At 38.6% G+C, this 12,552-nt stretch overlaps 1 protein-coding gene across 4 annotated transcripts in view; it reads right to left on the bottom strand.

The window, feature by feature from the left end:
* METAP2 (methionyl aminopeptidase 2) overlaps positions 1-11,373 on the bottom strand; it is a 33,225-nt gene extending 21,852 nt beyond the window's left edge. The window contains exons 1-4 of one of the 4 annotated variants that reach the window (XM_068560698.1): positions 11,125-11,373; positions 9,243-9,350; positions 5,163-5,228; positions 1,341-1,443 (exon numbers count right to left, since the gene is read on the bottom strand). In XM_068560698.1, the coding sequence (XP_068416799.1) occupies positions 1,341-1,443; positions 5,163-5,228; positions 9,243-9,350; positions 11,125-11,275 (428 nt within the window). In that variant the 5' untranslated portion in view covers positions 11,276-11,373. The remainder of the gene's footprint in view (positions 1-1,340; positions 1,444-5,162; positions 5,229-9,242; positions 9,351-11,124) is intronic. The other 3 variants (XM_068560695.1, XM_068560696.1, XM_068560697.1) reach the window with 3 other exon arrangements.
* Between the last annotated feature and the right edge of the window lie 1,179 nt (positions 11,374-12,552).

The following is a 12,552-nucleotide window of genomic DNA, read 5'->3' as shown; positions in this document are numbered from 1 at the left end:
CAAACAGAGATAGATGTACACATACATGAGCATAAAACATATGGAAGGCTACCTGCTAGGTGGTTACATGGGTTGGGAAGGAAGAGGAAACAAAAAAAAAAAAAAAAAAAAAAAAGATTATATTAAAAAATAAGTGTCATCACATCATATGTACTATGAAAATTTATGTAATTAATATAAAACTGCATGTTTGTAACACTTTAAAAATAAATGTTTTAAGACAGGGATAGTGATTTATGTATTCAAATTCAAAGAAAAGATGCCCATGCCATAAAATATAACATCATGTTCCTTTCTAAGTTTAAAGAAAAACAATGATGTCTTTACAGGTCAAAGAAACATTGCTACAGTAGAAGCTTTCTTAACCAACTATTGCAACCACTGGATTAACCAATGCTCCTGATCCCCCTGTAAACCATACGAACCAATGCCCACTGTATTCTGAATACTAGTGGCTAGGTTCCTGTTCTGAATAATAATAACAGCAGCTAACACTTACCTAATGCTTACTACGTGTCTGTCACTCTTCTAAATGCTTTACGTATATTATTCCTCACAACAACCCTTTGCAGAGCCCATTTTATGGATGAGGAAATGAAAGCACAGACATGATAAATTACTTGCCCAAGTCACAAAGCTAATAAGTGTTAGAACTGGGATTCAAATGCAGTTAGGTCCCAGCTTCCAGGCACTTAACTAGTCTACATAATGCCACTTCAAGTGTCTGCTAACCAAATAAAATGCATTCTTTCAGAACACTTCCAAGAATCAGGTTATCTGTGCCCAAACCTGTGTAAGTCATCTGTACTTGTTACTGTAATTATGTAGTTTAATTATACATTACATAAAAAGAATTGTTTCTATGAAAACTAAGTTGACTACTCAGAGAAGTTTCAATAAAGGCAAGTCGTCAAAAAATACTTCTGTCAAATGGAACTGTAAATGATTTCAGGAAAAAAAAAATGTAGATACAGGCATCAGCCCACAGATTACTTAGTTCTTACTGTTCACAGAAACTCAAAATGGAACAGACCAGACAATGCATTATGGATTCAGCCCATGGAAAAAAAAAAAAGTGGAGTTCAATGCAATCCATGCTCAAAGATCAAGAATGATGAAAAACAAATGTTTGTTTTAAGTTAACTTTTATCAATAAAGATTAACCAACTACTGGTCCCAATCATTTTGGATAAGAGGGCTTCTACTGTATCTTCTCTGCAACAAATTCATAAGCTTTTTTATTAAGGTAGTGGAGCAAAGTCCTAAGAAAAATCAAATCTGCTTTATTGCTAAACTACAACTTTCAAAAGTCAAATTGGAAGTTATTTTATGATCCTTACCCATCTTGTGTGGGTGGGTACTCGCATTCTTGTCCTTTGGGAAATACACCATTAGGATACAGGTCACATATTGGAACTGAGGGAGGGTCTGTTTGAACTTTTGCTGTGAGATACAAATAAAGCATTAACTTCTGTAGTTAAAAACAAAATTAAGCAGTTAGCATTAGTTTTTCTCAGTTCCTATTTGTTATTATATGTCCTGACTTTAAGGAGCCTCCCTGGTATCAATTTACAGTTAAAAACAAGATATTTCACCACAATAGCCACCTCCTGATTTATAATTAATTACTTGGGAATAAAAATATTCAACTCCTCAGAACTCCATTATGTATTTAAATAGTATATGCCTTGGCACAAAGAACACTTTTAATGTTTTTGTCTTCATTTACTATACTGGAAATGGAATAGCATACAGAGGCTGGCTTTCACAAATAAAAATCAAAGAAGCAACAAGAAAATAAAAAAGAAATCCTACAGCGATAAAGTAAAAATATAAAGCTATTGTGTATTAATAAAATAGGTAAAAAACTTATTCGAAGGGTATATTATGTATAAAAGTTAGTATACATAGTATGTATACCATGTATACATACATACATAGTATATTAGTATGTATACATACCCCAGGGCTAAAAGACTTTAGGTAGCCATATACAAATTTCCAGATACTTGAAAAAAGTTACAGTACTTAGCATATGTTTTAAGGACACATTATTTCCCAAACTATATTCTAAGACACCAGTGTTCCAAAATGCTTTTAAAAATATTTAGAGATGTGTCTTCTAAAAATCTGTTTAAATGCATAAGAACTAGTTCTTATATAGTTCTTATTCTACAAAGAACTTTCTTTTAGTAACAAGTGCTGTATCCAAGGACTGTCAGGAAGTTACATAAGACTTAATTTATGCAATAATATATGACTTTCAATGTATACCTGCAACATGTAACAACTACTGAGTTGAAGTGTGTGGTTTTCTTTTGATTTTAACCAGTCTTATGGGTTTTTATCTGAAATTTTAACACATATTTTAGATTTTTTTGTTCTGCAATGGGAAATAAAAGGACGCATATAAAGAAAAATATGACAATTTACTGAGCCAAATCATTTATCTACAGAACCATTTTTTGGTTCCCTCTTTTAATCTGAATATTCAATATTTCACAAACACCCACCGTTTTCCTCTTTTTTATATAATGTTTAGAAGTGTTCTATGGACAAGTAAACTTGGGGAATGCTGTTTTAGGTTCCTCCGAAGAGGGAACATTTAGAATTTGAAATCAAAAACGACCTTAAAGGTCATCTAATTTAGCTTCACACTCAAATCCAGGAATCCTCTAACACCCCTGACGGATGGCACTAAGTGCCTGACAGCGGAGGCAATCACTATTCCCAAGCTAAAATACATTCATTTGGGGAGAACTTTAACTGTTAGAAAGCTCTTCCAACACTAATCTCCCTGTTACTTTCATCTGTTAGTTCTACTTAACTCTTTGCAGTTAAAAAAAATTTACTTTTCATTTCTACTGCTTCCTTCCTCTCTCTGATGAGAAACGACTTTAAGGGATGCGGTTCTTAACACTTTCACTCATATTCTCCAACCCTGTCAATGTTCCTTTTAAGTTGGTACTAGAATTGACTTCTATTAATAGTTCAAATAAGGTACAATTAGTATAAGAATACACTGTTGACTCTAAAAATCCTACTGCTACTGAAAGGTTAAGATTCCTAGCTTTTTGGTTCACACTGTGTAAGCACTCAAAATCCTTAGGATTCTATCACCTTATACTCACTTTATATATACTCATTTAAATTTCAGCTTGTTAATATTAGCCTATTGTCTCAGTTTTCTTTTGAAATCTTGATTTCTGTCAACCAAAGTATTATCATCCTCAGCTTTATATTTCATCTACAAATCTAGTAAAGATGCCTTTTATATTGTCCACAAATTATTAAGACAAGATAGTTAAAGGACTCAAAAAGTTCATTAGAGAAAAAAATAAAGAATTTGTCATTGAAATAAGTTGAAGCCTAGCCTTTACCACTTATTAGCTGTGACTTGGACAAATGCCTAAATGCGCCAAGCCTCAGTTTCCTCATCTACAAAATGAGGAACTAGGTGAAATCTTGGATAACCTTTGAAACTTATAACATACTATGTCCAAGTTATTATCTAAAACTATGATTATAAATATCTGTATTGCAGTTATTGTTAACTATCACTTACAATTCTCTCACTTTATAGATGAGGAAAATGAGGGCAGTAAACTGCCCCTGATTACAGTATTTGGCTTATTTCATAAGTGATTTATGACAGCCTACACAAATAAGAGACATTCAAAACAAATCAGAAAGCAAAAATCAAAACACAGAAAGAACCTAAAATAGAACCTGAAATAAGGCCAATACAAAACCAGATTTGGCTCTAAATCCTCTAGTAGCCAATATCAAAAAAAAAAAAAAAAAAAAAAAAGAAAAGGCTAGGTTATTTGCATAGTTCATGGTGCTTCTGCAATAAAACACATTACTCGGAAAAGCACAATTATTCTTGATACTAAGACCAGAAAAAAAGGGTCTCTCAAGACTGCTCATAAAGAAATATAATGAACAGTAAGTTCAACAACATCCTCAGAGGAGGCACAACAAAGGCTGATGGCATCATACTAAAACACCTGTCAGTGGAAGAATTCTACCAAGGGCAAATACAAAGCAGCCTCTTAAAGCTCCTCCCTGCTTATCTACCTTCATTAGGAAGCAATTTTAGAGTATTTGGAGAAATAGATCTTTCTCAAGCCATTCTCAGGTAATACGTCTCACAAGCACACTACGAACAATTTTTGAATGGAAGGAATATGACATCATAATACCTGGAGATTCCTGGAATGCAAGTAATCTGTGCTCATTAAATACAGATTATGCTAGGGGCAAAACTGACATCCTGAGTAGAAGGATCTAACCAGGATAGAATGCCTGACTAGAAAGAAGGCTATTCCATCTCCACCTAGAGACATATCAGGGGAATGGCTGGCAGAGCCAATAGCTTTCTTAAAAAATAATTTAAGTATTTCAACCCAGAGATAAAAATGAAAGTCAAACCCTCAATATTCTCATTCATAAAATTTCAGCCTGAAGATTTTAAAGGAAGGTTTAGCCAGACACTCAATGGTCCCCAATAACCAAAGGGCATCCAAGATTAGAACTTGTTCTGATTCTCAACCCAACCTTTATTCCCCAATACTATACAGTCTCCCCTTAGTCTCCCTAAGAGTTTCAGGTCCATGAAGACGTTTGGTTATATCGTTTATAGAAACAAAATACAAGTAGGATCATATTTTAAGTGAATTTGAAATAGTGCAATACATGTTATTAATAAAAATTCACCATACACAAATTTTAAATAATGGGACTCCTCATTAAATATTCGTCAAGAATCTCTTAATATCAAAACTGGCAGGTGAACTGCAAACTATGTTTATCCTGTTACCACTTGGTGGCATTACTTTAGTCATCACCGACAAAATTATTTGAATTATTCAAATTTTAAATTATAAAGTTTTTAGGAACTCATCCCTAACATGCAGTAAAATGCAACAAATTTATTATTAACATCCCCTGGCTGAATAACAGCTAAAGAAAATAACAAGACTGTTAAACCAAAGTACTTGCCAAATAGCTGTGAGTGTCACTAAATTCTACCTCTATTAAGCCTACATTTATTTCCCTAACATATACCAGGATCTTAAGTAACTTTAAATCTACTCTTCAAACCTGCTGGTTAATAACCACTTCTAATTTGGCAAGTAGGATTAACTAAAGACACTAACGTCCTCTCTTCTTCTTCTTCTTTTTCTTCTTCTTTCCCGCTGCTCCATCTCCATCACCATCTCCATCTAAGAAAAGACATGTCAAGTTCACTTAAGCCTTATAAGCAGAGGGACGAAACTAGCACAAGCAGACAAGTACACACACACACACACACACACACACACACACACACAGTGCATTTTTTTTTTTTTAAATTTATTAGTTTTGGCTGTGTTGGGTCTTCGTTGCTGTGCGTGGGCTTTCTCTAGTTGCAGCGAGCGGGGGCTACTCTTCGTTGTGGTGCGCGGGCTTCTCACTGCGGTGGCTTCTCTTGTTGCAGAGCATGGGCTCTAGAGCGCAAGGGCTTCAGTAGATGCGGCGCGTGGGCTCAGTAGTTGTGGTTCGTGGGCTCTAGAGCACAGGCTCAGTAGTTGTGGCGCACGGGCTTAGCTGCTCCGTGGCATGTGGGATCTTCCCGGACCAGGGCTTGAACCCGTGTCTCCTACATTGGCAGGCGGATTCTTAACCACTGCGCCACCAGGGAAGCCCACACACAGTGCATCTTAAATAGCATACGACAAAGTTGACCCAATACTCTTAGAATTTTGTATACTGTTAGCTTTAAGTATCAGAATTTGACTTGTGCAATCAAAAGCACTAGTAAACTTTACTTTGACTTACTCTACTAAAAGAATTAAGATATTTTTAAGAATAGAAAATGTATTAAATAACATCTTTTTTTTTAAAAGAAAAATAACTAGTGTTACTGAAATACCTGTAATAGTGACTATATGACTTCATATGAAATAGTAATAGTTACAGCTTATATACGCTTTGCAGTTAAACACCTGTATTTCATGACCTCATGTGATCCTAAAGCAACCCGATGAGGTAACAAGGAATGTTTAAGGGACATGCCCAAGATAATCGTAACAGATAAACAGCAAAATTGAACCAAGAATATCACCTGATTCCTAATCCAATGAGAGGTAAATGGGGTCTCATATTTTAAAATATCTTTTCCTGGGACTTCCCTGGTGGTCCAGTGGTAAAGAATCCGCCTTCCAATGCAGGGGACTCAGGTTCGATCCCTGGTTGGGGAACTATGATCCCACGTGGAGCAGGGCAACTAAGCCTGTGCGCCACAACTAGAGAGAAGCCCACACGCTGCAACGAAGGGCCTGTGCGCTGCAATGAAAGATCCTGCATGCCTCAAAGAAAGAAGATCCCATGTGCCGCAACTAAGACCAGATGCAGCCAATAAATATAAATAAATAAATAAATAAAATATCTTTTCCTGCATAGTTGTTATTAGAGAAAAAGAGTTCTCCTTCTTTCTGGATCAAATTGTATACAAAAAAATTTCTACTTTTCCTAGGTTCATAGTTTTCAGATTTTCAAAAGAACCCAATAACCAAAAATAAGAACTATTTCAAAAAACAGCTGGCAAATGAATACACAAAATAGCCATGATCTGCCTGTCGGTTTTCATAACAACTTTGCTTGAAGCTCAATGACCATACACTTAAACTTTGAGAAAAAATAAAGAATACGATTATGACCAAGATTAAACAGTGAGTTAAAATATTTTAAATAAAGGTATCAAAAATAGACCTAAGTGTCTGAATTTCTAAAAATGCTGCTCAATAAATTTCAACAATCATTTCTGAAGTATGCTAATCTACCCACAAATAACTAAAATAACTAAGAGCAAATAACTACGATATTCACTAAGCTTATTTTGGTAATCATTTTATGATGTATCTAAGTCAAATCATTATGCTGTATACGTTAAACTCACACAGAACTGTATGCCAGTTATAGCTCAATAAAACCGGAAGGAAACAAATAATGAATAAACAAACAAAAAACGGGGAAAAAATTGCTCAAAAGCTCCCTCAATGAATCGTCTCATAATGAGGCCAGTTTGCACTGTTCACTACACTTTGTCCTGCCCCAAAATGGTCTCTTTTGTTTGGTTTTAAGTCCCATTCCTTCCAATGAGCTTTCCATCAGCATTCAGCCCAGAATTCCACCTCCAAATTTCAATAAATTTTATTGCAGGTACCAGTATATCTTTCCAACTCTATATTTTGTCTCTCCACAATAATCAGTTTTCCTTTAGAACAAAGATATTGAAATATTAGCTTTCCATCCTCTCAAAGACTTCTCACAACAGTTTAATAGTACTGGTCGATCCTGATTATCAAAATGAATTAGGAAAATGATGAACCCAAACTGGAGAAAGCTACTGATATTCCTAAAATCTTCTTTAGTACATTGAAGATTTCCATTCTGACAAGCAAAATTTCCTCCTTCAACGTCAAGAGATTCATATAACTTTGCAGAGGTGCAATGAAACAAGGCAGGCACTGTCTTCAAATTAGCACTGTGATTGATATTCTACACACAGTGGGTCAACAGCAATCTATTATAATATCCTGAATTTACAAATACCTTTCTTGTTAAGAGTTCAAAATATGTTTATAATCTGAAGCATAAACCAAGGCAGAATGGACAAGAGATTTGCTTAAGGAGAAGAAAAGCTAACTATTCCCTTGAATCTGAAACCAAGCAGGACCCTGTGGGGCCTTCCTGGGGACAGACCCCAAGTCTCCCACCTCTTTTGTGAAAAAGCTTTAGACTCCTAGGCTTTCCCTGAGTTCCAAAGAGCAAATTTAATCAGAGACATGAGAAAAATGCAAGAACAAAGGAAAACAATCAAACAAGACAAAATAATAATAGTTTGGCCATAAAAACAAAGTTAAGGAACTTTAGTTTCTCCTCAAGGGCTATAGATAATATCTTGAACCATATCCTTGAGTTGGTTGGCAGATACTAAACCCCCCACCAGGTGGAAAAAGTTAGCTGTATGCTGACCACCAGCACACAGACTCCAGATCAGTTGAAACCAGAAAACTAATAACTGAGATTCCCAAAAAGTCACCCTGTTACTGCACAACCAACCAATCAGAAGAATGTCCACAAGCTGATCAGGCACCTGGCAACCCTCACCTCTAATGTTGCCTTTAAAAACCCTTCTCTAAAAGCCTTCAGGTCTCTTGGGCATGAGCTGCCCATTCTCCTTGCTTGGCATTTTGCAATAAACGCTGTACTTTCCTTTGCCGCAACCTGGTGTCCGGGTTTGGTAACAATTCTTGGCACTTTTTTCCACTAAATTTGACTGTAAGCTCCTTGAAGGCAGAGAATTTATTCTTCTAAAGGAAAAACAACTGCTCTGCATTATCCTAACATGATAAAGTACAGCAGGTATTTGTTGCTAAGTACTGGAAGGCATAAGCCCAAACTGGCAGTGCTTGAGGCAGAACAGTAGATCACAGCAATAGATAATTAAGAATGGGAAAGCCCTATCTCCTCTTCTGCCAAAAGAGGCTGTAGAATAAAAATAGTTCTCCTAACTAATCACTCCCTCCACTGTCTTACTGATAGCATCAATTCCTACAATTCTAAGAGTTACTGTCTTTAAGGAAATCTTTGGCAAAAGCTCCAAAATACCACAAGGATCTGGGGTCAGGAAACTCATAATAGATTTTAGAAGCACTCCAACATGCTCCTTCGAAAATAAAGAGAAGTACCTTTGATAGAGTAAAAGGAATAGACTTGGAATCAGATGCTAGGTTTGAAACTCTGGCTCTATTAGTCTACACAAACTAGCTGTGTCACATTGGGCAAATCATATAACTATCATTTCCTGTTTGCTTGGTTTTTGTGAGGGTAAAATGAGAATGGATGAAAAGTATCCTAAGATAGTGCCTAGTAAATATTAGTTGTTCAATAAAAGTTAGTTAAAAAACAGTCATTCAATTTTATCTTATTAATACTCACCCACTACTCGGCCTTTTGTTAAGTACATTTTTAAAGTTGAGATCCGTGTTATTTGAGCATTCAACACATCCAACTTTTTAAAGAGTGGCTAATAACTAAATACATTTTCCTTTTCATCTATGACATTGAGGCTTTAACATCAATTAAGTAAAACATCAGAGAATATTGGACTATACGGACAAATAAGCAGCTTCGGTTAAAGAATGTCATATATTCTTGCTTTCCTAACCACAAAAATCAAATTAACTATTTACCTTCATCGTCATCAACTCTTTCTTTCTCTTCCAATGCTTGTCTTTCCAATTGTCTTGCTACCTCATCAACCGAGGCTCCTGATTCTTTATCAGGTTCCTGTTGCTCTGCTGATCAAATATAATAACATAAATCAAATCTAATAAAGATCTTCCCACTAGAATATGTTCTAAGGATTCTAAAAAACACGTAAGTCTTCCTGATAAGTGTTCAGAAAACAAAAGCAGAAACATTACTTGAAGCAGAATAAAATTTATTTAATGGCAGAAAAATCTTCCATATCGAAGTGGTACTGCCCATTCAACAAAATACTCATTACACATTCTCTGTGCTAGGAGCTGAACTGTAAGTTGTTCCCTACCCTTAAGTAGTTTTAACTTTCTTAAAGTATTTAACAATTAGACTACAACAAATACTTTATTAACCAAGCAAGGACTTAAGATGGGCCATAAATGCTGAAGGCCTTAGTAAGAGGATTTCTGTGGGGCCCTGGGGGCTTCAGGGGTTCGGGAAGAAAGAAATTGTCAAGCCAGGCTGGGTAAAATAAAAATAAGTAGGAAAAGATATTCCATTACTAAAAAACAAACTTCTCCAACAGCTAAGCACAAGAGCAGGCCTTGCTGTAGAAGTGATTAGAATGTAGCTATAGGAGTAACATGTATGCGTAAAAAGAGGTAGTATTACCATGTAGCACGTAATGAAGTGACATGCTGGCTACAGCAGAGAAATCATCCTGAGAGATACAACTGTTAAAGATATATTAGGGTCAGTCTGCTGAACACCTTAAAAGGACAAACTGAAGAGTGGATTTCATCTGAAAGCCAGAAACAGCCGCCAGACTATGTCCTGGGATTCAATTTTGCTCTGGAAGCGTCCCAGCCCCTACAGCTCTCCCTCTTCAACTCCCATCTAATCAAAATTTCAGAAGAAGCATACAGGTTAACCCTCTCTAACCTCTCTCAACTCCACTTCATCACTTCTGGCTTCTCCACTGTCCTCTCACTCTTTCTGTGGCTGATTTTAACAGTACAAATAACTCTTCCTAAAACCAAGGCCTTGATGCAACAAAAACACTGACTTCTCACAATCAAATAGTTAAGTTTCTAACTCATAATATAATCCAACTGAAAACTTTCAGCTGTTGTCCTTGTCTTTCCAGTAGATTTAGAGAAGCTCCATTCGGAGCCACAGAATATCCTACCCAGACTGCCTACAAGTGGCATCATAATCCAGGCCTAAAAGCCCAAAAGCTTGACGATACTGTGGGATTAGGCAGGTGAAGAGTCGCACCACCACCACACATCCTGCTATTACTACTCAGTGACAAGAGCGCGTGGGCATTCACATACATACACACACCCCCCAAAAGGGCAGCGCGCACACAAATCTCTCCGTAAACTGGGATGGTGGGGGGAGGTGCTGCTGAGGCACTAAGAGTCGGTTACTCCACCCCCAACCCTCGACGAAAATATGTCCCACGTTGCTCCAGCAAGGAGGCGGCAGTATGGGTCAGAACCAGATTTTTGAGGAGGCGGCCAACCCGCGAGGAAGGTGAGAGGGCTGGGCTGGGCCCTGGGCACGGCTTCAGGTCCGTCGCACCGTCTGCGTGGGAGCTAAGCGCCGGCAATGCAGGGGCTCCGGCCCAGCGACCCCACAGAAGCTGAGGCACCCTCTTCTCCACCCCTCCCCCACCAGGTCCCTAATACCACGCGAGAAGCCGCCTCTCCCCGGGACTGGGAATCTGCAGCTCGGCCCGGACACACGTTCAGTCCTGGGAATCAGTCCAGGATTCTAAGTCCCTAGTCCCTGTCAGCCCCGCCGGGCCTGAGTCGAGCCGTTCGGCCATCCCGGTGGGGACTGGGAAAACATAAAAACTCCCTTTACCTGTGGCAGCTCCTTTACTCTTCTTCTTCTTCCGTCTTTTTTTCTTGGCCGCCTCCTCAGCCGTAGAGGCAGCTCCCTCCTCCCTGTCGTCTGGATCCAGGTCGCCATTCAGGTGGCTCCCGCAGGACGCTGCCTCCTCCACACCCGCCATGTTGCCCGAGAGAGCGCGAGGAACTAACACAGGGCGGCGAGGGCCCGCTCCTTCTTCACCCACCTACACCAGCGACGCCGGAAGCTGCTCTCGATGGTAGGGGCGCGGGGAACGCTGGGACGGTGGAGGACTCAACTGTGAGGATTGCGCGCGGAGCGGGGCCGGGCTCGCCTCAGGCGGGCGCGGTTGTGACGGTCGGGAAAACCGCGCGAGATCTGACCCCTGCCTCGTCCCGCGCCTCGGGCAAACCTGCCTGCTGGGGTCAAGTTGAATGCCCGTGTCTGCCTTGTGGACAGGTGCTGTCCGCGCGCGGGAGAGGGGCCTCTCGGCTGGAAACGGAAAGTTTTATATTCGTGGTTTTATACAGCGCACCGGAAGCCAGGAGAGGGGCGAAAAAATGCCTTCACGTGTACACACTTCTTTTTTATGACTCAAAAGGACTGCGTTTTTATTCACAATTACAGCTCACGGCGAGGCCGTCCAAACACTTAAGGAAATGTACCTACAAAGGGGCCTGACTGAAGAGGCAGTCAGAGGATAAGAGATCAGGAGGCGTCTATTATTAGAGAAGCCAAGGAAAGACAGCGTCTCAAGAAGGAGGGAGTGATCAACTGCGTTGAGTGCTAAGAGGTCAAGTAAGAGGATGAAAAGTGCCAGATGTATATATTATAGTGATATGGAAACCACTGGTGACCTTAGCAAGAGCTATTTAGGTAGAGAGATGGAAGCCAGATTAGAGAGTTGACGAACGAGAGGAAATAGAGAATCTCTTCATCTTTCAAGTTTCAGCTTAAATGCCACTCCCTCAGAGAATCCTTCCTCAACAATCTATATCAGGCCCTGCTCATACAACCACTCGTTGAATTCTTAATTTTTTTTCATGGCAATTTGTAATTAATTTATTTGTGTGATTATTTGTTTTATGTGTGTCTCTCCAACTACCTTGAGCTCCATGAAGACAGGAACCTCGCCTGTTTTGTACTCTTATTACCAGCACTTACCTCTAACCTAAAGCATTGTAGGAGCCCAGTATATACTCATTGTATAAATAGCTCTTAAGAAGTGCCAAGTACTTTACATTCATTATCTCATTTAATCCACTTTTGAGTCGGGGAAATTAGAGCTAGAGAGTTTTGGTCACTTGCACCAGGTCATACAGGAAGTAAAGAGCAGAGTTAGAATCCAAACCCAAGTCATCAGGCACCAGAAATTTAGTAATTCTGTATTGTGCCTTTCCAGTTGAAATTCCTGATCAGTTCAATAAATACGTATTGATT

This window comes from Eschrichtius robustus, chromosome 13 (genome assembly GCF_028021215.1).
Source record: "Eschrichtius robustus isolate mEscRob2 chromosome 13, mEscRob2.pri, whole genome shotgun sequence".
In the NCBI taxonomy this organism is placed as follows: domain Eukaryota; kingdom Metazoa; phylum Chordata; class Mammalia; order Artiodactyla; family Eschrichtiidae; genus Eschrichtius; species Eschrichtius robustus.
Note: the sequence above shows the minus strand (reverse complement) of the source record. Positions and strands in the feature narration are given on the sequence as shown.